The sequence below is a fragment of the Rana temporaria genome, chromosome 2 (assembly GCF_905171775.1).
Source record: "Rana temporaria chromosome 2, aRanTem1.1, whole genome shotgun sequence".
Taxonomy (NCBI): domain Eukaryota; kingdom Metazoa; phylum Chordata; class Amphibia; order Anura; family Ranidae; genus Rana; species Rana temporaria.
In genome coordinates, this window is record NC_053490.1 from 340154251 (window position 1) to 340177994 (window position 23744).

The window sequence follows — 23744 nt, forward strand, 5'->3', positions numbered from 1 at the left end:
TTGTGGCCAGATATGGTTCCATCATTTGATCATTTAAGTCGACTCCCCCATGAACGAATTGTAGTCCCGGATGCAGGTGGGCTTTTGGATGGTGGTGCCACGCCTTCTGCGGGTTTCTACAAAAGAATCGTTGTGGATGGAGGACAACATATATACATCTCTTCTGTCCCTCCACTTCACTGCCAGAACCTCCTTGTTGCGCAGACTCGCCGATTCCCCTTTCTTCAGCTTTGTATTCACAAGGCTTTGAGGAAAGCCTTTCCGGTTCTTTCTGGCGGTGCCACATGCTGGCGTCTTCTTCCGGTGCAGGTTGTGGAACAGAGGAAGAGACGTATAGAAGTTGTCCACGTACAGGTGGTATCCTTTATCCAGGAGGGGGGTGATGAGTTGCCAGACAACTTTTGCACTTGATCCCAAGTAGTCTGGGCAATCGGGGGGATTCAGCTGGGTGTCCTTCCCTTCGTAGACCAAGAAGGAATACAAGTACCCTGTGGCTCGTTCACATAGCTTGTACATCTTCACCCCATAGCGGGCTCTTTTGCTTGGGATAAACTGTTTTATTTTCAGTCGGCCACAAAATTTTACTAGGGACTCGTCTACACAAATGTGTTGTTCCGGGGTATATATTTGGGGAAATAATTCTGAAAAATAATTTAATAAGGGGCGAATTTTGAAAAGCCTGTCAAAATTGGGGTCATTTCGGGGAAGGCAGTGTATTATCATTGAAGTGGAGGAACCTCATGATTATAAAATATCGGGATCTGGGCATTGTTGGAGAAAATTGGCATGTGGTAAATGGGGCGTTTTGACCAAAAGGAATGTTTTTCATTTTTTGGGTTGAGTCCCATGCAGAAGGTGAGGCCTAAAAAAATCCTGAACTCCTCCACTGTTAGGTCTCTCCACTGGAAGGGACGGGCATAAGATGATGTGGGGTTGTTGGTGATAAATTGTTGGGCATAAAGGTTGCACTGGGCCACAATGCTAGATAGCAGTTCCTCAGTGAAAAATAAATCGAAAAAATTTATTGGTGAAAAATTGTCCGTGTCCACCTGGACTCCTGGCTGGGCAGTGAAAGGGGGAATGTTGGCTTCTCCGGAATTTGGAGGAAGCCACAAGGGGTACTGAAGGGCATAGGGAAGGCTTGCATGGGTCCTTGGCCTTTGTTGCCGAGGTACTGCAGTGCTGATGGATGGCACTTCTGTATTTGTGGATGGCACTTCGGTGCTGGTGGATGGCACGTCGGGACTGGTGGATGGCATGACGGGGCTGGTGGATGGCATGACGGGGCTGGTGGATGGCATGACGGGGCTGGTGGATGCCACTGCCTCCTCACCAGAGCGCCTTCTTTTGGCGGGCTGCCTATCTTCCCCCTCTGAGCCGGTCGCTGTTTCACTGGTGTAGACTGGCTCATAGTTGACATCCGAATCAGACTCCGAATAGGAATCGGAAGAAGAGAGCTCCCTGTTGCTCTCGTCAGGCGCGGAAATAATTTGATATGCCTGCTCAAGGGAAAAGAGACGTTTCGACATGGTTGCTAGCGACTTCACAGTCGTGTGGCACAGATGTGCACTGAGGCGGCACAGATGGGCAGAGATGGGTACTGAGGTGGCAGAAATGGGTACTGAGGTGGCAGAGATGGGTACTGAGGTGGCGGAACAGATGTACACCGATGAGGCAGCACAGATGTGTACAGATTGCACAGATGTGCACTGATGAGGCGGCACAGGTGGCACTAATGAGGCGGCACAGGTGGCACTAATGAGGCAGCACAGGTGGCACTAATGAGGCGGCACAGGTGGCACTAATGAGGCGGCACAGATGTGCGTTGAGGCGGCACAGATGGGCACTGATGAGGCGTTACAGATGGGCACTAATGAGGTGGCACAGGTGGGCACTGATATGCACTGAGGCGGCAGATGGGCACTGATCACAGGTGGCGGAACAGATGTACACCGATGAGGCAGCACAGATGTGTACAGATTGCACAGATGTGCACTGATGAGGCGGCACAGGTGGCACTGATGAGGCGGCACAGGTGGCACTGATGAGGCGGCACAGGTGGCACTGATGAGGCGGCACAGGTGGCACTGATGAGGCGGCACAGGTGGCACTAATAAGGCGGCACAGGTGGCACTAATGAGGCGGCACAGATGGGCACTGATGAGGCGTTACAGATGGGCACTGATGAGGCGTTACAGATGGGCACTAATGAGGTGGCACAGGTGGGCACTGATATGCACTGAGGCGGTAGATGGGCACTGATCACTGGTGGGCACTGATCGGTAGGTGGGCACTGATCACTGGGCACAGGAGGGCACAAGTGGGAACTGGTGGGCACAAGTGGGAACTGGTGGGCACAAGTGGGAACTGGTGGCACAGGAATCACTGGGCACTGGATTGGGCGCTGGGAACTTTGTAACAACTTTGTATCACTCACTGTATCTCTCTCTCGTCACAAACGCACTGTCTGTGTGAGGAGAGAGAGCCGGCAATGAGAGATGATCTCATATGTTTACATTTGAGATCATCTCCCATTGGCCACACAGATCACGCTGTAAATAGCCGCTGTGATTGGCTATTTAGCGCGATCTGTGATTGGCTGTGTCCAGGGGACACGGCCAGTACAGAAGTTCCCCGTTGCGCGCTCGGGAGCGCGCGCGGGGAACGAGGAAAGAGCAGGACGCATATATGCGTCCTGTTAGAGATTCGAAGCCACCCTGCGGCCGCACATATTCGTACGGCCGTCGGGAACTGGTTAAATATATATTGTAACATGTGCACCCTTTTGTTCGCTTCCTGTCTATTCTTTAAAATGGATTCTACATTCTATCTGGTGTCAGACATCCCCCCCCCCCCCCCCTGTGGTTTTAGACTATTTTCAAACTCGTTTTGAAAGACAAACCATTGATCGGATCAGTCAAATTAAATGTTTTTTATTACATGCGCAAGTAAAATACAGTCAGTAAATGGATGCACCTCATAGTATACTTTAGATGGAAATTTTTTTAAAAATGTACACCCCATACAGAAATATACAAATTAGTTCACTTTTACTAATAGAATTGATTTTATGCCAAAAACAATGGCTGCATGTGACACTATTCCCTTAAACAGAGTGTAACAAGGTAATTTCAGAGAGTAATTACTGTATTTATTGGCGTATAACACTCACTTTTTTACCCTGAAAATAGAGAGTAAACTGTGCCTGCGTGTTATACGCAGGGGGCTGTGGAAAGTTTTTTTCCTGAAACTTTCCTCTCAAGGTTAGGGTGCGTGTTATACGCCTATGCGTGATATACACCAATAAATTCTGTAGCTACATGATAGTTCACCAAAAGCTTCTCTTTAAAGGGGTTGTAAAGGTTTGTTTTTTATTTTCTAAATAGGTTTCCTTAAGCTAGTGCATTGTTGGTTCACTTACCTTTTCCTTCAATTTCCCTTCTAAATGTTTTTTTTCTTTGTCTGAATTTCTCACTTCCTGTTCCTCCTCAGTAAGGTGTTCAGTAAGCTATTCTAAATGACTTTCCACCACTCGGATGATGGTGGAAAGCTTACTGAGGAGAAACAGGAAGTGTGAAATTCAAACAAAGAAAAAAAAACATTTAGAAGGGAAATCGAAGGAAAGGGTAAGTGAATCAACAATGCACTAGCTTAAAGGAACCTATTTAGAAAATAAAAGACGAACCTTTACAACCCCTTTAAGCCTTTTCAAGGTAGAATTTAACTGACATAAATTTGTAATAAAAAAAAGAACTAGTAATTACTGAAATAGGAGGCTCTATGATGAACGAATTAGAATCCATCCTTTTTCATCAACACATCATACAATCTAGAAAGGAGTGAATCAATGATATAAAAGGATTGTTTCCTCATCAATCACAGCATACAATGTCATACTGCTGCTTCTGGAGCAATAAATATATTTAATGTATAAAAATAAAGTATATTAATGTATTCATTCTTGGGAAGAGGTAATTAAATGGTGATAAAACTGGCGATAGTACTTCTTTGTATAAATATATAAAAGTATTGCAAACTTTGTTCACTTTAAATGCCAAAGCTCCATATTTACATAATCTGACCCATGCAAGTCAAGGGTAGTACCAGTAGTTTAAAATACATTGCGCCACTTGTAAAATATCTTTCAATGCAAATGCCATACCTGTAGACATTTTCTATCACCCATGATGCCTGGCTGAAATACTCCAATGTTTACATGCTCATGTCTTAGCTTATTGTAAGTACATGGGCTACAACAAATTGCCACCTGGCCTTCTTCTTTGAGGACAACTAAAGAGATTATCACTTTAGTTGTCCTTAAAGTACAAGGCTCAGCGGCTGTTTTGATGTAGCTCATGTCCAGAAAATAAGCCAGAATGTTGGAAAGTTAACATAAGGGGTATTTTGGGCAAGCTTCATTTTCCAACCTATGTGACTATTAAATACAAATATGCATGCTCCTGATAATTAAAGTTAGCTTTTCTACCCCAGCATTTCAATTCACGTTTTCAATAATACAGTGAAAAAGAATGTGTTTTATGTTTTACATAATTCAACACCTCACAGGCATATTATTATTATTATTATTATTTACCTAACTATTTTACACCAAGGTTCATACAGCCATCTGCTATAGACCATATGTGCTAAACATTTGCATTTAGATATATGTTTAATAAAATGTGTATAAGTGCTTGGATTCAACTTTCTAAACTGGTAATAAACAGCAGCTAGCATTGTATGTAGGCAGTATACATAAAAAAAATGCAGCGCTATCAGTTTAAGAAAATCATGCAAACAGATGTGTATAAATAAAGCGCATCAATTGAAGTCTCTCAGAGCTGGGACACCGATAAATGAAATAAGTTAATAAACTTGATTTCATAACGTTGTCACTGTATAATGAGATATACTGTATGTGAAAAAATCCTCCACCAGCAAACGTGCAGCCTCTTACCAGAGAGATTTGGCTACCATACCAAGCAGCCAAATGGCACAGTTGGCACAGCTCCAGGCAAGATTGGGCAAACGTTCTCTAAAAAAACACAATTTCAGGATTCAATTACTGCAGTAACACTCACTCTTCTCATTGGATTTCAGGAAGGATCTTTTGAAGATCTGCACAAATTCTGCTGAGCATTATCAGAACCCCATGGAGGAATAATCGGCCCTCACTGAGCAAACATGAGCCATATGCTGCCTGATAAAAGCTGAATGGCTTTGCCTGGTGTAAGCTCAAACTATACAGTGTCAACCCCAGCCTGTGTTCCTGCTATAGATATATGTGTGTATTGGCCCACCATTGAAGATATTTACAATTTCCAGTGCAGAGAAAAAGCAGTTATCCAGCCAATGTAAATTATAGCAGCAAGTTATTTATAAATAGATTTGCCACATTTTCACTCCTGCACTACTTTACACATACAGTACTAGCTTGGATTATAAAGCATAATTCGTTCTAGAATGTAATCCAAAGCACTTGTATATCAGTATTTCCCCAATCAATGGAAACTCACATAATTTGTTCCACAGTGACTGCTGGTGTATGCAGTACTGTATGTGGCCAGAGGTGCGGGTGTATGCAGTACCGCATGTGGCCAGAAGTGAGGGGGTGCCTGAGACAATCGGAGACACTCAGGAATGGAGTGCCCGAGTGTCTCTGAGCGTCTCAGGTGCCCCCAAACCTCTGACCAAATGCGGTACTTCACACCCCAGCAGCCTGAATCCTGCTTGTCTTGCGAGACAACGCTCACAATTCGAGTCAGGAATATTTTTTTATAAAAAATGGCTCGTATTACAAAACGTTCGTAAACGGCATTACTCGCAATCCGAGGTTTCACCGTATTACGGCATACCTCAGTTTTCTCCATGCTATGCATTCAAAATCCAGTCATCTTCCTTTAAACTTCAGATATTCGGCAAACCACGGTCAATCTCATTAATAATCAAACCACAGCCATTTGTTAGGTTTAAGAGTCACTTGTCAGGTGTCAAGTGTCAGAATCCATAGCCAGCATTGGTTTCGTCACTAGTCAGTGTTAATAGTGGTCACCAGGTGTAAAGAGGAAAGGATCGCTGCTACTCCTGACCAGCCTAGGTGAACAAACAATAACCCAGATAGCAAGCAGTTGTGTGTTTGAAAATGGCTTGCTAAACTATTCTCTAGGGTCTCTGCTTAAAAAAAGATTGATGTTTGGGGGTTCTAAGCAATTTTCTAACAAAAAAAGTTGAAATGTCAGAAATGGGCCAGTGTTAAAGTGGTTAAAGTGTTTAGGGACACTTTGGACTAAGGTTCCATGTTTGATAAGACTTATATGCTTCTTAGGGGTTGGATGATGCGGTTTAAATATATAAGATTATCTGGGCAGGTAAAAAAAATGTAAATTACATGTTCACATGAGCAGTTTAGAAACTGTGTAATTGTAAGAAAGAACTACTCTAGGCGCATGCTTCGGAGGCTGGATCGTTCTATGTACCTATACATGTATTATTGTATGTTTTTATGAATGTATTTATGTGAATTTGAGAATGCTTTGTAATTGTATAAATTGTTTTTTGTAAAGTACCGTATGTAAAAGTTTTTATGTGAAAAATAATAATAAAAAAAAAAAAGAAACCGTGTAATTGGATATTCCCTACCCATATTGTACTTAAATGTCGCCTGTCTGTGATATTAGGAAAGACAATTTCTCTGTTTACATAGGAATACTCCTTTGAGATCATGTGATCATTAAAGTATAACTAAAAGCAAAACTTGACACTTTCCTATCGCCAAGTTAGGGAGTTTCCCCCTATTTGTCCTGTATACCATCATGGAAAGTGAAAGTAAAAAAAATTTCGATATTTTGGGTTAACACCAGAACAGTGATAGAGGGGAAATCTTCCAATGGTGACACCCCAGAATTCCTGCCCATTGGAATGAATGGGCAGGGCTTCAAATCGCCTTAAAAGCGTTTTGAAAGCGATGCAAACATGAGTTTTAATTTTTTTGTGGTTAAAAGCACCCCGCTAGCGCCCAAAAAGCACAGCTAAACAGCAGTAAAGCGCCACTAAAACAAGCGGTGCTTTATCGCCAATGTGGCCTTAACACCAGTGTGAAAGGAGTCTAAGCAAAATTTTATTTTACTCAATGTAAATTTGTTGCTAAGGCTAGGAGCTTTCCTAAAGATGGCCCTAAGCAGCAATGGAAGGGAGTATTGGTGCCAATTATGGGTTCTGTAATATGTAAAATGTAACCATTTTCATGTAAAAAACATAACTATGATTGTTTGTTTATTTATACTCATGGGTTCCTTATGAATGATATGATAATTAGACTGCTCCTTGGATGTATTGGTACTCCTGGTCTATGAAATAGACACCTTTGATTAGCAGTTCCTGGTACGCTATAAATGCACTCTTGCAGTTAATCAGATTAGAGGCTTGACAAAGAGAACCCCCCCCGAGTAGGGCCCATGGTTATGGAGGACGTCACTAGCAAGCCTGACTGCCGGCCATGGCAGGGTCTAATATCTAGAGGCCACAGCACAGGAGCATATTTCTAAAATGCATGCAAGTCAAACCATTGTTTCTAAGTTTATTAAAGTTCTTCACTATTAATGTACTACTTTTATATCCAAGCAGTTTAGAGGCTTTCAGCACACTGAACCCTTAAGTGTCCAGGGTGTGCCCGATCTTGTTTTCTCTTTATTGAATATTGATACTGAGGCTTACACAATATTTGATGGGGTCAACATAGTTTGCTGGATATCTGACTGAAGTTTGAAGGAAAATAATCGATTTTTGTATAAAGAGCATGAACTAAACTGATGAAAAGCTAAAGTGCAAAAATTATGGCACCAACAAGAAGTCCTTTTCAAGTGATTTTTTATTCCACAAGGTTTATTCAGCAGATCCATTTCAAGACTTTGGGATTAAAATGTTGGCTGCTGCTGGAATAAAGGACATGAAAAGGAATCAACAGTGGTGCTGTTAATACTTTTTTATTTACAGTATATATCGGTGGCCAGAGGTTGAAGCTTGCTCATACTAGAGGTGTATGGATTTTTGGTATAAATTCAAATGAAGTGTTGTGTGGTCGGTCATAGTACATCATCCTGATACAATTATACAAAACTTTTTTTTTAATACACCTGCACTACTTCCACTTAAATTTCATATCCCTATTTGGAGGAGGACATTCTGATCATGTGACCACTGTGATTGGCTGTCACATGATGGGAAAGCTCCTGATCAAGTATACATCGAGAAATTTCCTTGGAGTGAGCAGTGACCGCCACTTTCAGTGCAGTAACTTGTTTAGAGATGCATATAAGCATTTGCTCGGCATTAAAGCCCACCCGCTGAGAGGCTGCATATACGGTGGAGATAAAAAGACTGCACACCCCTGTTAAAATGTCAGGTTTCTGTGATGTAAAAAAATTAGACAAAGATAAATAATTTCAGAACTGAAAGGTAACACCCTCGGGAGAGAGCTTCACGGAGGGTGTTATCTAATGCGGGGAGGTGCCGCGAAAGCCTGCGTGGGACCCCAGAACAGGTGGATCGGGGCCACTCTGTTCAAAATGAACTGCACGGTGAAGGTAAATATGACAGGTTTGTTATTTTAAAAAAACAACAGACCTTTAGTGTCACTTTAAATCTTTTTAAAATGATGTGGTTGCATAAGTGTGCACACCCTCTTATAACTAGGGAAGTGCCTGAATTAAGCAATCACATTCAAACACATGTTAAATAGGAGTCAGTACACACCTGCCATGCTTTAAAGTCCCTCTGATTAACCCCAAATAAAGTTCAGTTGCTCTAAAAGGTCTTTTTCCTTACATTTTTTCAGTCGCACCCTTCAGCAAAAGCCATGGTCCACAGTGAGCTTCCAAAGCATCAGAGGGATCTCATTGTTAAAAGGTATCAGTCAGGCGGAGAAGATACAAAATAATTTCCAAGGCATTAGATATACCATGAAACACAGTGAAGACAGTCATCAGGCGAGAAGAAAAAACTGGTCAGGGAGGGTGCCAAGAGGCCTATGGGGTATTGTGATAAGACAGAAGCTTGTTTTAATGAAGAAAAACATCAAAGCTCAGCTAAATTTTGCAAAAAACACATCTGAAGTCTCCCAAAAGCATGTGGGGGGTGATGTTTTATGGTCTAATAAATCCAAATTTGAACTTTTTGGTCATAATTCCAAAAGATGTTTGGCACAAATACAACACTGCACATCACCAAAAGAACACCATACCCCCTGTGAAGCATGGTGGTGGCAGCATTATACTTTGGGACTGTTTTTCATCAGCTGGAACAGGGGCCTTAGTCAAGGTAGAGGAAATTGTGAACAGTACCAAATACCAGTTAATATTGGCAAAAAAACCTTCAGGCTTCTGCCAGAAAGCTGAACATGAATAGGAACCTCATCTGTCAGCATGACAACGACCCAAAGCATACATTCAAATCAACACAGGAATGGCTTCTCCAGAAGAAGATTAAAGTTTTGGAATGGCCTAGCCAGAGCCCAAATCTGTGGGGTGATCTGACAAGGGCTGTGCACAGGAGATGCCCTCGCAATCTGTAAGATTTGGAGTGTTTTTGCAAAGAAGAGTGGGCAAGATGTGCCATGCTGATAGACTCGTATCCAAAAAGACTGAGTGTTGTAATAAAATCAAAGGGTGCTTCAACAAAGTATTAGTTTATGGGTGTGCACATTTATGCAACCATATTATTTTATTTTTTTATTTTTACTTCCCTCCACCTTAAAGATTTAAGTTTGTTTTTCAACTGAGTTGTACAGTTTATAGGTCACATTGAAGGTGGAAAAAAATCTGAATTTATTTATCTTTGTCTCATTTTTTTTTACATTACAGAAACCTGACATTTTAACAGGGGTGTGTAGATTTTTATTTCCACTGTATGTGCCACATCAGCGGGAAGAGGTAAAGCTATGACAAAGATACCTGGTATCCGTACTGGGTATGGTAACACCATATTAGTCATTTCAGTCTCTCTGCATTCCCTTTTATTCATATCATTGGACATTATATGCAGAATTAGCGTGTCAAAGTGCATTAATGTCCAATGCGGCAAGACAGCCTATTTTGAAATTTTCAATTTGCAACAATTATTTCCAATGCAGCGCAATCAAATACACATATGCTTCACATCTGTGTATCGTGCACTAAATCTCATGTGCCTTGTTGCAGGCTGACTATGTGTATTGGGGTGCAATCTAAAATGAACGGCATAACAAGCCAACTTACTTGGTTTTATGCATTACTGCTTGTTACAGTAACAAACTGTATAATGAACATTACCAAAAACGCAAAGTCTGAGTTTGGTCACCTACAATATAATTCTACATAGTTTATACATAGAACCCCTACCAGCATTTACAGTTATTTGCAAATAAATATTTTAGGCCCAAGCTTCTTACACTATCAATAATGTGAGTCTAGGAGTATGTTTTTTAGTTTACAAACATGATAGAAGGCACAATTTAATACTCCAAAGTGCAAAATGAGCATAACAAAAAATAAAAAATCTGAAATCTGTGGTTAAATATTGCATAAACCTTTTGAAGTACTTTACCAAGATAACTCCATTAACATAAACTTAGTGCAATTAATCATAAGAATATCAAGGCATTTCATAGGCACTTCACATCAGGCAGGTTTTAGTGCAACAGTAGACATCTCATCTTAAGGAATATTCTTTTGCGATTTACATCTCAGAAGCGATGACTTAATACATGTCCCATAAAGATCATTGTGAGGATAACAATGATATTTCCTTTAGAGAGAAAAAAAAAAAGTACAATTACATAACTGTATATTTAAAACCACCCTCCCCCCCCCCAAAAAAAGGGCTGCACACTTGAACAAACTAAGATGGTTTGATCACTACTGTATTTAACAGATAAACAAGTAAGACATGATATACAATGTGAAAAGAAACCCGTCATAGGAAAAATGCATGTGCAGGCATTCACAAGCTCCTTCATAAAATGCTTCTTTCCTAATAATTTTCCCAAAATAAGCATACACAGCCAGTTAGGCCTTGAACTTTATACTTGTTTTTTAAAGGTAATTTACTCAGAAAATGTTGAGCAACTTGCATTTTTCAGTAGATCAGTTACAACAGCATACACATTTCTTTCATGACAGATTTCTTTTAGCACACCAGAGTATTTGGCTCGTTCTATACGCCCCGATTTGAAGCCAAATTGAACATTACTAAGTTGAAAACTAACCAGGTATATCATAAGTTAAAAAAAAAAAGCTATGAATTTGCGAATAAAACTTCATTCTCAACAGAACATAAAAACACATGTCTACATGAAAACACATTTTAAGTAAAGCCTGGTACAAACTACAAAACTGGAACATGAAAAAGTGAGGTTATTTTTAGAATTTGAAATAAAAAAAGGGAATTCTAATGACCAAGACTGTGCTGTGGAAATTGCATAAAGATATTTTAACTAACTATAATGCAGATGATACAACCTTAAAAGCAGTGATGTTACAAATACGTTACCATGCTTGCAGGGAGCCACACATAGAAAGAGAGAGAGAAAACAATGGGAGTTTTGATGTTATGTTCCCTCTCTATGTGGCTCCCTGCAAGCATGGCAATGTAAGGTCTCTGGGTATTGTATTCCATTACTGTATTTCCTTTACTTTCTTTGTGTGTAACTTCCTCTTTCTGTATTTTGTCTTTGTCAACACTGTATTTGTAACATCACTGCTTTTTAAGGTTGTATCATCTGCATTATAGTTGGTAACATATGATTAACACAAGTTTATTTTCTGTACAATAGCAAGTTTAAAAAAATGTAATTGTTATGCTTTTCTCACAGTTATCATCCATTTTTAATTCGATCCGTAATAGCTGCAACTGCATTGGTTGATTCTTATATAGGCAAAAGGTTTTAATCACTTATTTTATGTATCATTAATCATTTAAGTGAGGTACTAGAGTTAGCCACAACAGATGGTGCCTCATGTGAGGACTTTTAACGTTTGGGCGATTTGTGATTTTATGTGCGGAATCAGAGCTGAACCAGACAAGTCTAACTCCAAAAACGGTAAGCATTTTTATGTCTGTTTGAATGTCTGTCTCTCCCGTCTAAATAAACAGACTAGCAAATTTTCAGAACTTTCCTTTTTACCGTTTGTGTATACTAATAATTTGTTTAGATTGATTACCGTATATACTCGAGTATAAGCTGACCCGGCTATAAGCCGAGGCACCTACTTTTACCACAAAAACTGGGAAAACTTATTGACTCGAGTATAAGCCTAGGATGAGAATGCAGCAGCTACTGTAAGTGGAAAGGAGGGTCAACCATGCCCACTTGCAGCCTCACTGCTGGAATTGCTCAAAGCTCCAGTATGTTGGTTAGAAGACAAGTTTGCTCCAGTGACCAAGTCTCTTGCACCTAATTGGGCATCAAGGACGCTTTCTCTTCCTTTTAATCCTAAGAAATTGTCCTTTTGGAACATTAACCATTTCACTGCCAGGTCCATACGCAGTACAGACCTACAGAACTGCCTGCAGGTGGCCAAGTCTAAACGCTGTATGGACCTACATTCCTCTGTTATAAGCTCATGGTCACTTCAGACTCTGCTGAATAAAAAAAATAACTCTGATTAGTGACTAACAAGCCGCTGATCAGAGTTATTCAGCTAAAATGACCCCCCCCCCCAGCCACCTCTCTACCAATCACACGCTGCTTCCTCCCCTCCTGCACTGCCTAAAATGCCTGCTCTGTCCCCCACATACTGTCCTCGGCCTACTACAGCTGTCCCCCAGCACTAATTTCCACCTCCCAGCATCAGCGCCCCCCTGCCAGCTAAGATCTCCGTGGATTCACTGCGGTTGCCGGCTCCCTCCGCTGCCACTCCAGCAGGCAATTGCACTGTTCGCCCCCCCTCACTCACCGATCCCCGGCGGCCCCTCCATGCAACTCTACAAGCAGCATTCCCCGCAGCTGCTGGCCGGGAGATCGGCGAGTACAGTGTCTCCCCCATAAAGAAAAAGTGTGTAAAAAAACACAGACACAACTGTTTTTTGCAGGCAGGACCTGATAGAGGCTGATGTCAGCGGACATGTCACCGCTGACATTCCGCCGCTCCGTAGGGAAGACTGGAGGATCCGATCAGGTCAGCCTGAAAAACTGACAGGTGGACCTGATTGGACAGCTTGTGTGAAAGGGCCCTATGAGGAAATTTAGACATGTGTCTAAATCGCCCTGCCTCTGAAGCCCCGAGGCTAACCTCCAGAGGCTACTGGCAGGCGGTGAGGAAACTAATTTGTACAGTAACTTTTCAAATGTTTGAGGCCTCGTACACATGACCGAACATGTCTGCTGAAACTGGTCCGCGGACATGTTCGGTCGTGTGTAGGGCCGACCGGACTCCCGGCCTAGTGGACAGGTTTCCAGCGGACGAATGTTTCTTAGCATGCTAAGAAACATGTCCGCTGGAACCATGTTCGACGCATGCGTGGAAGCATTGAACTTCCGGGGTCGCGTACGTCGCCGCGTCATTGACGCCGCCACGTCACCGCGTATCCTGTCCGCGGGGAATTTGGTCTGATGGTGTGTACAGCCATCAGACCAAATGATCCCAGCGGACATGTCCGATGAAAATGGTCCGCGGACCGTTTTCATCGGACATGTTGGGTCGTGTGTACGAGGGCCTTAGAGAAAAACTGGATATTTCAGTGTATTTTTGCCTTGATGGTAAAATGCTTCGAAGATGAGAGACAGCAAAATGAAGGTAATTTTTGAGTGCAACAGGCTTTAAATGACCTCTGAGTATTATGCCGCGTACACACGATCATTTTTCGGGTTGTAAAAAAACGACGTTTTTCAGGTTCTAGAAAAAACAATGTTTTTTTCAACTTGATCATTAAAACGGTCTTGCCTACACACGATCGTGAAAAAAAAAATGCTCTAGCAAAGCGCGGTTATGTACAACACGTACGACGGCACTATAAAGGGGAAGTTCCATTTGGATGACGCCACCCTTTGGGCTGCTTTAGCTGATTTTGTGTTATTAAAAGACGATTCGCGGTTTTCTGTCTTCTGTTACAGCGTGATGAATGTGCTTACTCCATTAAAATCGGTAGTTTTACCAGAACGAGCGCTCCCGTCTCATAACTTGCTTCTGAGCATGCACGGATTTTTCACGTCGTTCAAGCCCACACACAACCATTTTTTACAACCCGAAAAATGACAACGTTAAAAACGTTGTGAAAAAATAGAGCATATTTGGAAAAAATGTTGCCCGTTTTTCAGAACCCGAAAAATGCTCTGAAGCCCACACACGATCGTTTTTAATGACATTAAAAAAAACTTAATTTTTTAGAACCCGAAAAATGATCGTGTGTACGCAGCATTAGGAAACTTTCAAACAATTTTTAACCTTTTAACCCAAAAAAAGAGTCTAAGCTGGGAACATGAGGTTGGACACTGCACTAAACATGGCACATTGTAAGGACTGGCAGTTTGTTGTTTGCATATCATAATGTGTACTTTTCTGTTGCTCATTTTTCAGAATTGCTTTTTTGTTTTCCAAAAATTGCAACTATTGCCCAGTTCTTCCCACATAAAACGTAAAAAAAATGTGTTTCCTGCATTTTATAAGATCTGCCTATTTGCTGGCTACGTACTGTTACAATTGCCTGTTTCCCACAGGATTCCCAGCATACTATGAGTACTTAAAGTGGGTTGTAAACCCACTTTAGAAGAAAACAAAACACTAACACCTGCAAGACAAAGTCATAATGAGCTTGTATTCATAGCATACTAGCTTATTATGTAATACTCGCCTGGGATCGAAGCCCCTGCTGTGGTGCCTGAAACAGCAGCGGCCGGCGTTACTTCCGGATATCGTGGCTCCGACGATGCGATTGGCCGGAGCCACTATGCTGTCACTCCCGCACATGTGCACGGGAGCTGCCAGTCACGGCATGACCTCCTTTAGAAACGTCACCATCGCCGTTTCTAAAGTGCGCTTGTGCAGTTGTCTACAGCGCATGCGCCACAGTTATCGGCGCACATTTCTATTGTAAATATCTCCTAAACCTTGGAGGTTTAGGAGATATTTCCAGCACCTACAGGTAAGCCTTAATCTAGGCTTACCTGTAGGTAAAAGTGGTCTTACAGGGTGTAGAACCACTTTAAAAGACAGCACAGACAAAACTTGCCTGGGAGCTTGCCTTTGCCTGACTGAAACTTCAGACGGAACTGACAAAAAGGGTCAAGTCAATACTCTCACTACTTCATTTGTGAGTTTAAAGTTCAGTGTAATTTATTGAGCTTTATATTTATTCACATGCAAGATTTAACTGACAAAAAAGTAAAGTATTTTTAAAACATTTTCTAGTCATTGTTATAAAGAGAAAATATCTGTACAAAACCATTCAAATTCACCCAAGACATTCACTATCATACTTAAACAGCAGAGTAAAGTCTAGGGAATTACTTAACAAATTTGTTTTCTTACCCATAACTTCTGCAACATTGTTCTCTAAAAGACATAAAAGAAATGAAAAAAATTAATAATGTGAGTTACAAAATAAAGAGAACGTGATTCCTTACATAGCTCTACAAAAGTCCAACAAAGAAATTCAGTACAAAAAATCTCAAAATATAAAGGCACATAATAAACAGGATGACATCAATCACATCAAAACCAAAATTCATATATAGAAGAGCGCCGGGGCTTATAAATCGGATAGCCAAAAATGTACCAGATCCCCCCAAAAAATTGAGTACCTTCCTAGATGGCTCTGGTTTCCACCATTGCACACGCTGTAATGCCTGCCAGATTACAAGAAAACCTGGAGCCACAAAGAAACGAACACATTTCCAGTCTAATGTAACCAAAGATAAGTTCAAAATCAAACCACTGATCACTTGCAATTCTGATCATGTTACCTACGTCCTGGAGTGCCCGTGTTCGCTCCAATACGTAGGTCGTACTACTCGTAAACTCAGAGTGAGGATAAATGAACATTTGGCAAATATTAAAAAGAAATTTCCGAACCATAGTGTTTCAAGACATTTTGAAAAATATCACCAAAGTGATCCATCTCTTTGCCAATTCTATGGAATTGACAAGATATCGAACCACTGGCGGGGCACTCATATGAGAAGAGCCATCTCTCAGAATGAGACCATATGGATACACAAGCTCAGAAGCATGCAGCCCTTGGGCCTTAACATCGAACTTGATCTCAACTGCTTTTTATCCAACGACTGAGCTTTGTGTATGCCCCTTTCTTGATATATTTACAGTCCAAAATACGTCCGTCTTTTTCATACATTTTTTTGTTTTGTGATACCAGTTGTCCAGATTTACCACATTTCCTTTGTGAGTCAGTCTATAGACATTTTTAGCTTTTGGGTGGGGCCCCTCAATATATTCTGTACATTTATATAATATAGCTATGTGAATAATACCACATATATATTGTATATTTCTTTCCCTTGGGGATTAAATTAGCCATTTTATATCTAATTATCTTCCCTCTGATATTAAAACATCTGAGGAATTTTTTGTTCTCTTTTTCATATTGAATAAATATCAATTTCCCATTGATTAGATGTTCTCTTCCAAATAAATATAGGGTGCCATCTTGTGGCGTTTTTTGAGAAGACAGTTCTACAATATTCATTATATCCCATTATTTTAATTTTTTAATTTTTTAATTTAATCACTCTTTATATCTAAACTACATTTCCTTCTTAAATAAAGATGTAGAAATAAATGTGGTCATCATTAAGAATTTAAGTGTTGAAGAATAGAGAGTGATGCTACAATTAATCAATTCTCATATGTAAGTGCCGAAGCCAACACTGGGACTGCGCTGTGATTGGCTAGATTCTGTGTCCATCACTCTTCCTCTCCATCCGGCCCACAGTGTTGCGATGCTGCGCTGTAATTGGCTCCAGCGTCTGCCCATTAGTTTCAGCGACTTCCGGGTCTCCTTCAGACCGCAACTGAGCTGTTATTGGCCAGTCAGCTTGTCAATCAAGCGGAGTACTTCCGGCCCACAGTGTTTCGATGCTGCAGTGTAATTGGCTCCAGCATATGTCCATTTGTTTCGGCTACTTCCGGGTCTTTTCCAGACCGCAACTGAGCTGTCATTGGCCAGGTAGCATGTCAATCAAGCGGAGCACTTCCGCTCGCTTCTAAATAAATAAACGTGACCCCAGTGACCAGGCACGCCCCCCTGAAGACGTTTACACGAAACGATCGTCGGCGGCGTAGCCTGGTCACGTTTTTTATCTGCCCCCATCATCCGACTCTTGTGAGCTGGCGAGGCAAGAGGAGACACACACCGCATGCAAATTGAGGTTCCACCTCCCCATTTAAAGGCCCGCAGACCCAGTGCCGGGATGGGCACCTTTTAATGTAAGTGGCCATTTGGCCCATGTTTTGTTTTAATATTTTATATTAAAAACCGGTTGCACTATGGAGTTTTTCATTTCATTTCTGAGAATATTGGGAGAAGATTTGCCTGTGTCAACTACTGGAGAACGCACTATATGTTTGCAGACATTCAGAACTGCACAAGCGTGTTTGACTTTCTTTTTAGTTAAAGGAGTCAAAGCGCTGTGGTAAGCGCATATATTTATTCACTTTTGGGTGTCGTTTCTGCGGAATTGGTGGAAGGATTTTTAAGCACTGCAGTATATGAGAGGATTGCACGTTTTTTCTTCTGGTCCACTGCAAGATTCACTCCATTGTTATCCAAGTGGCTCACTACCACTATATATATGGACATTATCATTATCACTTAAGAAATATTTCTTGTTTTAAGGTGTTGGGAGCACATCTCTTTTCAATCAGAGGTTCCCTTGTGAATCTTATTTTTTCAATTATTGATTCAACTGTGTCTTTGCTAATTAGCTCTGATCAATTAGTTGTTGTTTATTTTTAATTGTTATCACATATATTTGTAATTGCTATCACTTTAAAGGAATTTTTTGTGTCACTAGCGCCCCCTACATATCACACATTCACTAAATTTAATGAGGGATTGTCCTCATATATTTTTAGGGGAGCAGCTTTTTAATATATATTCATATATATTAATTTTTTTATTTTATTTAATAAGTTTTTATGTTCCACATACACTCTATTGGCGCGAAAATCAACTCTCAAACAAATTCACCCAAGACATTCACTATCATACTTAAACAGCAGAGTAAAGTCTAGGGAATTACTTAACAAATTTGTTTTCTTACCCATAACTTCTGCAACATTGTTCTCTAAAAGACATAAAAGAAATGAAAAAAATTAATAATGTGAGTTACAAAATAAAGAGAACGTGATTCCTTACATAGCTCTACAAAAGTCCAACAAAGAAATTCAGTACAAAAAATCTCAAAATATAAAGGCACATAATAAACAGGATGTTTGACCGACTGTAAAATCGTTGCCTCTAAAGCCCGAAGCTAACGGCAGGCGGTGAGGAAAGAGATGCGATCCTCACCACCTGTTTCAACCCCATTTTTTTTTTTTTTTATTTATCATCAAAAAAGCCGATCCGTGTGGACCAAGACCAAGCAAACATAACATTCGGGAATAACATTACCCTGAATCAGATGTGAAACAGCAAGATTGTACAGTCACATATACAGGCAGAAAAAAAAAACATCCTTCAGCTTACTAGTCTGAGACCGAAATCTCTCGTTCTGTCTTCGAGTCCCGTGAACCAGGCCCCCACGGGGCGGCTTCCCGACCCATTTTCCATTTTCTAGTGAAGATTAGAGTAGGGAAGAAAAAGGATAAAAGAAAGAGTAGATAGAGGTTAAGTAAAGGTTAGGTAAGAGTTGGGGGGGGGGGAGCTGCACGAGCAGGGCAAGCCCCAAAGGCGCCCTTAAGGGCGTAGTGAAGTGTTTGGTTCCTGTTTTGTTTCCTGGGGGATCAGGTCATCCGGACTGCTGGGGGTCTCCCTACTACCGGTCGAGTCGCCTGGTGGTCGTCCGTTTCCCTGAGTCTCTGTCCCTCCTCTGAAAATCTAAAAATGTTGTACAGTTGCCATGTGTCTGAGTATGTTTCCCTTAGCTGTTGGCTGGAAAGGACTAGATCTTCCATACGGCTGATCTCATCCACCTTGTTTAACCACATAGCCACAGTTGGCGGACGAGGGGACTTCCAGAGGAGAGGCACGCAGGCCTTGGCAGCGTCCAAAAGGTGGCGCACAACCGATTTTTTTATATACTCTAGGTGATAAGTCGTTAGCATGTAGGAGGAAGTATGCCGGGTCATTTGGGACCACACTGCCCGTAAATTGCTGGGTGACCCGACGTACCTCACTCCAGAAGTCCCCAAGCCGCGGGCACGACCAGAAAATATGCAGCATGGTGCCTCTATCCTGTTGTCATCTCCAACAGGTAGCTGTGGTGTCAGGAAATAGTTTACTCAACAAGTCGGGGGTCCTATACCACCGCGTAAGTATTTCATAGTTTGTTTCTTGCGTTCTGGCGCAGACCAACGATTTATGTGTGAAGCGAACTATGTTTTGCTTTTTGGTGGCTGAGAAATGTGTCCCCAAGTCCTCCTCCCACCTGGCTAGGGCTGGGATCTGGTAGTCCCCTGGCGGTGTGTTCAGTAACGTGTACATCTGGGACAGGGTGTGGGGGATTACCCCAGAGGTATTACATATGTCTTCCAAGGTCGTCAACGGTATTTGATCGGTCTGAGGTACCGGTATGCTGTTCAAGAAGTGGCGTAATTGTTGTGTTCTCAGGAAGTCAAGGCGGAATATGCCTTCAGGGTCCATCAGTTCTGCCGCTGATTTCCACCTCCCCCTGCACTAAAATGAGATGCCTGGAATAAATCAGCCCTCGCCAGGTCGAGAAATCTCCCGTCGTGGGTTCCTGGTTCAAAAAGGGGATGGCCAATAATCGGTCTCAGTGGGGAGTTCCGCGACGAGAGGGAGAACTTTTCAAAGAGGTCTGCACACACTCTAGTCGTCTGTCCTATCAAGGGATGTCGTGAGGTATGCGTGGGGAGTGATGCGTGGCACCAAGGGGCACGTCGGAGAGGAGTCCTACACTGACTTTGTTCCACCTGTGTCCAGAGCTTAATGTGTCCATGCCTGCACCAGTCAATCAGCCTGACCAGATGTGCCGCATGGTAGTAGGTTCGTACGTCCGGTAATGCAAGGCCGCCATTTAGCTTGGGGAGAGAGAGTACCTCTCTTCGGAGTCTGGACTTTTTCCCTGCCCATAAGAAGTGGGAAAATATTGAGTGTAATTGACGGAAGTAGTCTCCCGGTATGCGAATCGGGATCGCCTGTAGGAGGTATAAAAATTTCGGTAGTATGGTCATTTTTAGGATATTGCATCTACCTAGCCAGGAGTGAAGGCCTTCCGTCCACTGCGACAGCAGCTTCCGGACCTCTGCCAGAAGGGGGGGAAAGTTCAGCTTATACAGTTGTGATAGCGAGGGGGGGGGATGTGCGTGCCTAGGTATTTTAATGCGACCTCCGTCCATTTGAATCTAAAAGTATTTTTAAGCCGTGTGAGCTGGTGCTGTGGAAGCCCCACCCCCATCGCCTCCAATTTTGTCATGTTGATCTTCAAGTTTGAGAGCTTCCCGTAAGCCCCAAACTCTCAGAGGAGAGCTGGGAGTGACGTGTCTGGGTTCGTAAGTGTGAAGAGTAGATCGTCCGCGTAGGCGGAGACCTTGTACTGTGTTTCTGCGACTTGTATTCCCGTGATTGCGTGATTTTGGCGCACATGGCACAAGAAGAGTTCAAGAGAAAGTGCAAAGAGCAGGGGTGAGAGGGGGCACCCCTGTCTCGTCCCATTGGAAATGGGGAAAGCCTCCGACAGCACCCCGTTCACACGAACCCTCGCCGTCGGTCCCCTGTAAATTGCCGCCACCCAGTTCCTCATTTTGTCTCCCAACACCACATGTTCTACAGTGGACATCATGAACTGCCAGTCTACCCGCTCAAACGCTTTTTCGGCATCCGTCCCTATAAACAGGCTAGGTATTTTGCTGGAGGAGGCAATATGTAGCAGGTTAAGTACCTTTACCGTGTTGTCACGGGCCTCCCTGGTGGGTACAAAGCCCACCTGATCCAAGTGTATTAAGTGGGGGAGGTGGCTCTGCAGCCTGGAGGCTAAAATGTTGGTGTACAGCTTGAGGTCAGTGTTGAGGAGGGAGATGGGGCGGTAGCTTCCGCAGTTAGTAGGGTCCTTACCTTCTTTTTGGATTACGGAAATTTGAGCCTGTAGTGTGGTGACATGAAAGGATTTCCCTGAGCCTAGTTCGTTGAACAGTCTCACTAAATGTTGGCCCACTGACGGGAACAGTGTTCTGTAGTATGCCACTGTGAGGCCGTCTGGGCCAGGGGCTTTACCTGGTTTGGCTGACTTCAGTGCCCCCTGTATCTCAGGGGGGGTAATGGGGTCCTCCAGACTTTCCCGCGCCTCAGACGACAGGGAGGGCATTAGGGACTCGGAGATATATGTTCTTATCCCTTCCTGTGTAGGAGGGGGCTTTGTCAGATTATAAAGGGAGCTGTAGTACCGGCGGAATTCTCGCGTAATTTGTTGGGGAATGGATTGTTTCTGTCCTCCTGGGGATAGCACATGTGGTATGTATGAGGCTAGGCGACGCACGCGTAGAGTGTTGGCTAGCAGCCTACCACATTTATTACCTGACTCGTAGGTGAAACGTCGGCATGTTTGCAGCGCCGCTTTGGCTTTAAAGTGTAATAGGTCTGTTATCTGAGTGCGAACAACATCGAGTTCTGCTCCTGACTGTCTGTTCGGCGTCACCTTGTGCGTTGTTTCTAATGTCTGTAATTTGTCCAAAAGCAGGTTCAGTTGTGCCATACGTTCTTTTTTGAGGCGCGCGCCGTGTTTGATCAAAATTCCACGTACTACCGCTTTATGGGCTTCCCACACTACCCCCACGTCGCTGTCAGGTGTTGTGTTGGTGGAGAAGTAGTGTCCCAGCTCTCTCACCACCTCTGTCATAACTTCGGTATTCTGTAGGAGACTCTCATTCAACCTCCATACTGGTCTCTGATCTCTCGTCTTGTCAAAAATTGAGTACTTCAGAGTGATCGGGGCGTGGTCCGACCACGTCATCGACTCGATAGTGACCTCCCGAATCGCGTCTAGTTGTCCGTGGGGTAGCAGAAAATAGTCGAGTCTCGAATACATCTGGTGGGGCTTAGAAAAAAAAGGTGTAATCCCTGTCTCCAGGGTGTAGGAACCGCCAGGCGTCAACTAATTGCATGTTGTGCAGGGAGGCGTCAATCCGTTTGAGAGTGTCACGCATCAGGGCTGATGTTCCCGTGGATGTGTCTTCGGTCGGAATTAGGGCGACGTTCAGGTCCCCCCCCACTATCAATTGGCCCTCTGTGAAGCGGCCAAGCTGTCTCAGCCGTTTTCTAAGAAAGACGTCCTGTTGGGCATTTGGGGCGTAAAAGTTAGCGAGTGTCACCGTCTTGTCTCCTACCTTGCCCTTCAGGAAGAGGAAGCGCCCCTCCCTGTCCGTCAGGGCATCCATGGGTGTCCACGGCACTCTCGCCGAGATCAAAATAGACACTCCCCTAGATTTGGCCTCTGAGTACTGAGAATGATGTGCTATCGGGTAAAATCTGTTTTGCAAGAATGGTAGTCTACTTTCTTTAAAGTGCGTTTCCTGTAGGAGGACGACATCAGCTCCCATGCGTCGCATGTCTTGTAACACCATACGCCTTTTTTCGGGAGTGTTCAGGCCCTTCACATTAAGCGAAATCACGGTAAGGATGTCCATGCTCGTGCAGCAAAAGGGGGGGGGGGTTTAGAGGTGGGGGATCAGGAATAGCTGACCGGCGCTAAGGTTTGGGCCGCGTACACGACGCCCGAGGCTATTGAAGTGGGGAAGAGGAGTGGGAAAGGTAGGGTTGGGTAGTGGGTAGAAAAGGAAGAGGGAGAGTAGATAGAGGAGGAAAGCAAAGTCAGATGGCAGGCTCCAGGTGGGGCCTCCAGACAAAGAATACTAAGGCAGCCAAAATCGTCTGTATACACTCTTCGGGAGTATCCCGAGCACCGAGTGTCGTCCTAAGTGGGGAAGGTGGGCTAAACAGAGATCGAGAGCGAGTCCCCGACCCTCTCCACCCATCCCCGGCCAAAACATGTATTATGAAAAAAGGTCAAATCTATAACCGACATCATATACTATATGTATCCATAACTGCAGGACTTTCATTAACTAAAACATTTAAGTGCAGAGAACAGAACAATGCAAACAGTGCAAACAATGCAATTGGGACGTTACGTTACCCATAAGGCCATGAGATCAAAATCCCCAACCCTCTGTGACAGATACTGCCCGGTTCTCCAACCCAGAACCCGCTCCCCACCCCGCCAACTCCATGCCAGGCCAGCCCCCCTCCCGGGGACCGGGCAATAGGCCGAGAGGTAGGTATGAATGGTCCCTTATATAACATCCATGGTTGCCTCTTCACAGCGTCAAGTCCTGCAGCCTCAGGAGGGACCATGGCAAAGTGAAGCGTCCCTGTGTCGCCCAGGGGTCCCCAGAGGGGGTGCCCCCAGACTTTCCTTCTCAGGCCCCTCGGGAATCCCCCCCAACAAAGCCCCCACGTCCGCGAGGGAGCCCCCCATCCCAGAACTAAGGCCTCAAAACCCTGGGGATGCCAGTTGCCAGTTTCCTCACCACCAGACCCTGCGTCTCCAGCAGCAACGGTTCTCCCGTCCCCCCCCCCCA

At 43.3% G+C, this 23744-nt stretch overlaps 1 protein-coding gene across 1 annotated transcript in view; it reads right to left on the reverse strand.

Moving 5' to 3' along the window:
- Nucleotides 1-10319: 10319 nt before the first annotated feature.
- LOC120928430 (membrane cofactor protein-like) overlaps nucleotides 10320-23744 on the reverse strand; it is a 122735-nt gene continuing 109310 nt past the window's right edge. The window contains exons 7-9 of the mRNA XM_040339536.1: nucleotides 18251-18274; nucleotides 15501-15524; nucleotides 10320-10779 (exon numbers count right to left, since the gene is read on the reverse strand). Coding sequence (XP_040195470.1) covers nucleotides 10718-10779; nucleotides 15501-15524; nucleotides 18251-18274 — 110 coding nt within the window. The 3' untranslated portion in view covers nucleotides 10320-10717. The remainder of the gene's footprint in view (nucleotides 10780-15500; nucleotides 15525-18250; nucleotides 18275-23744) is intronic.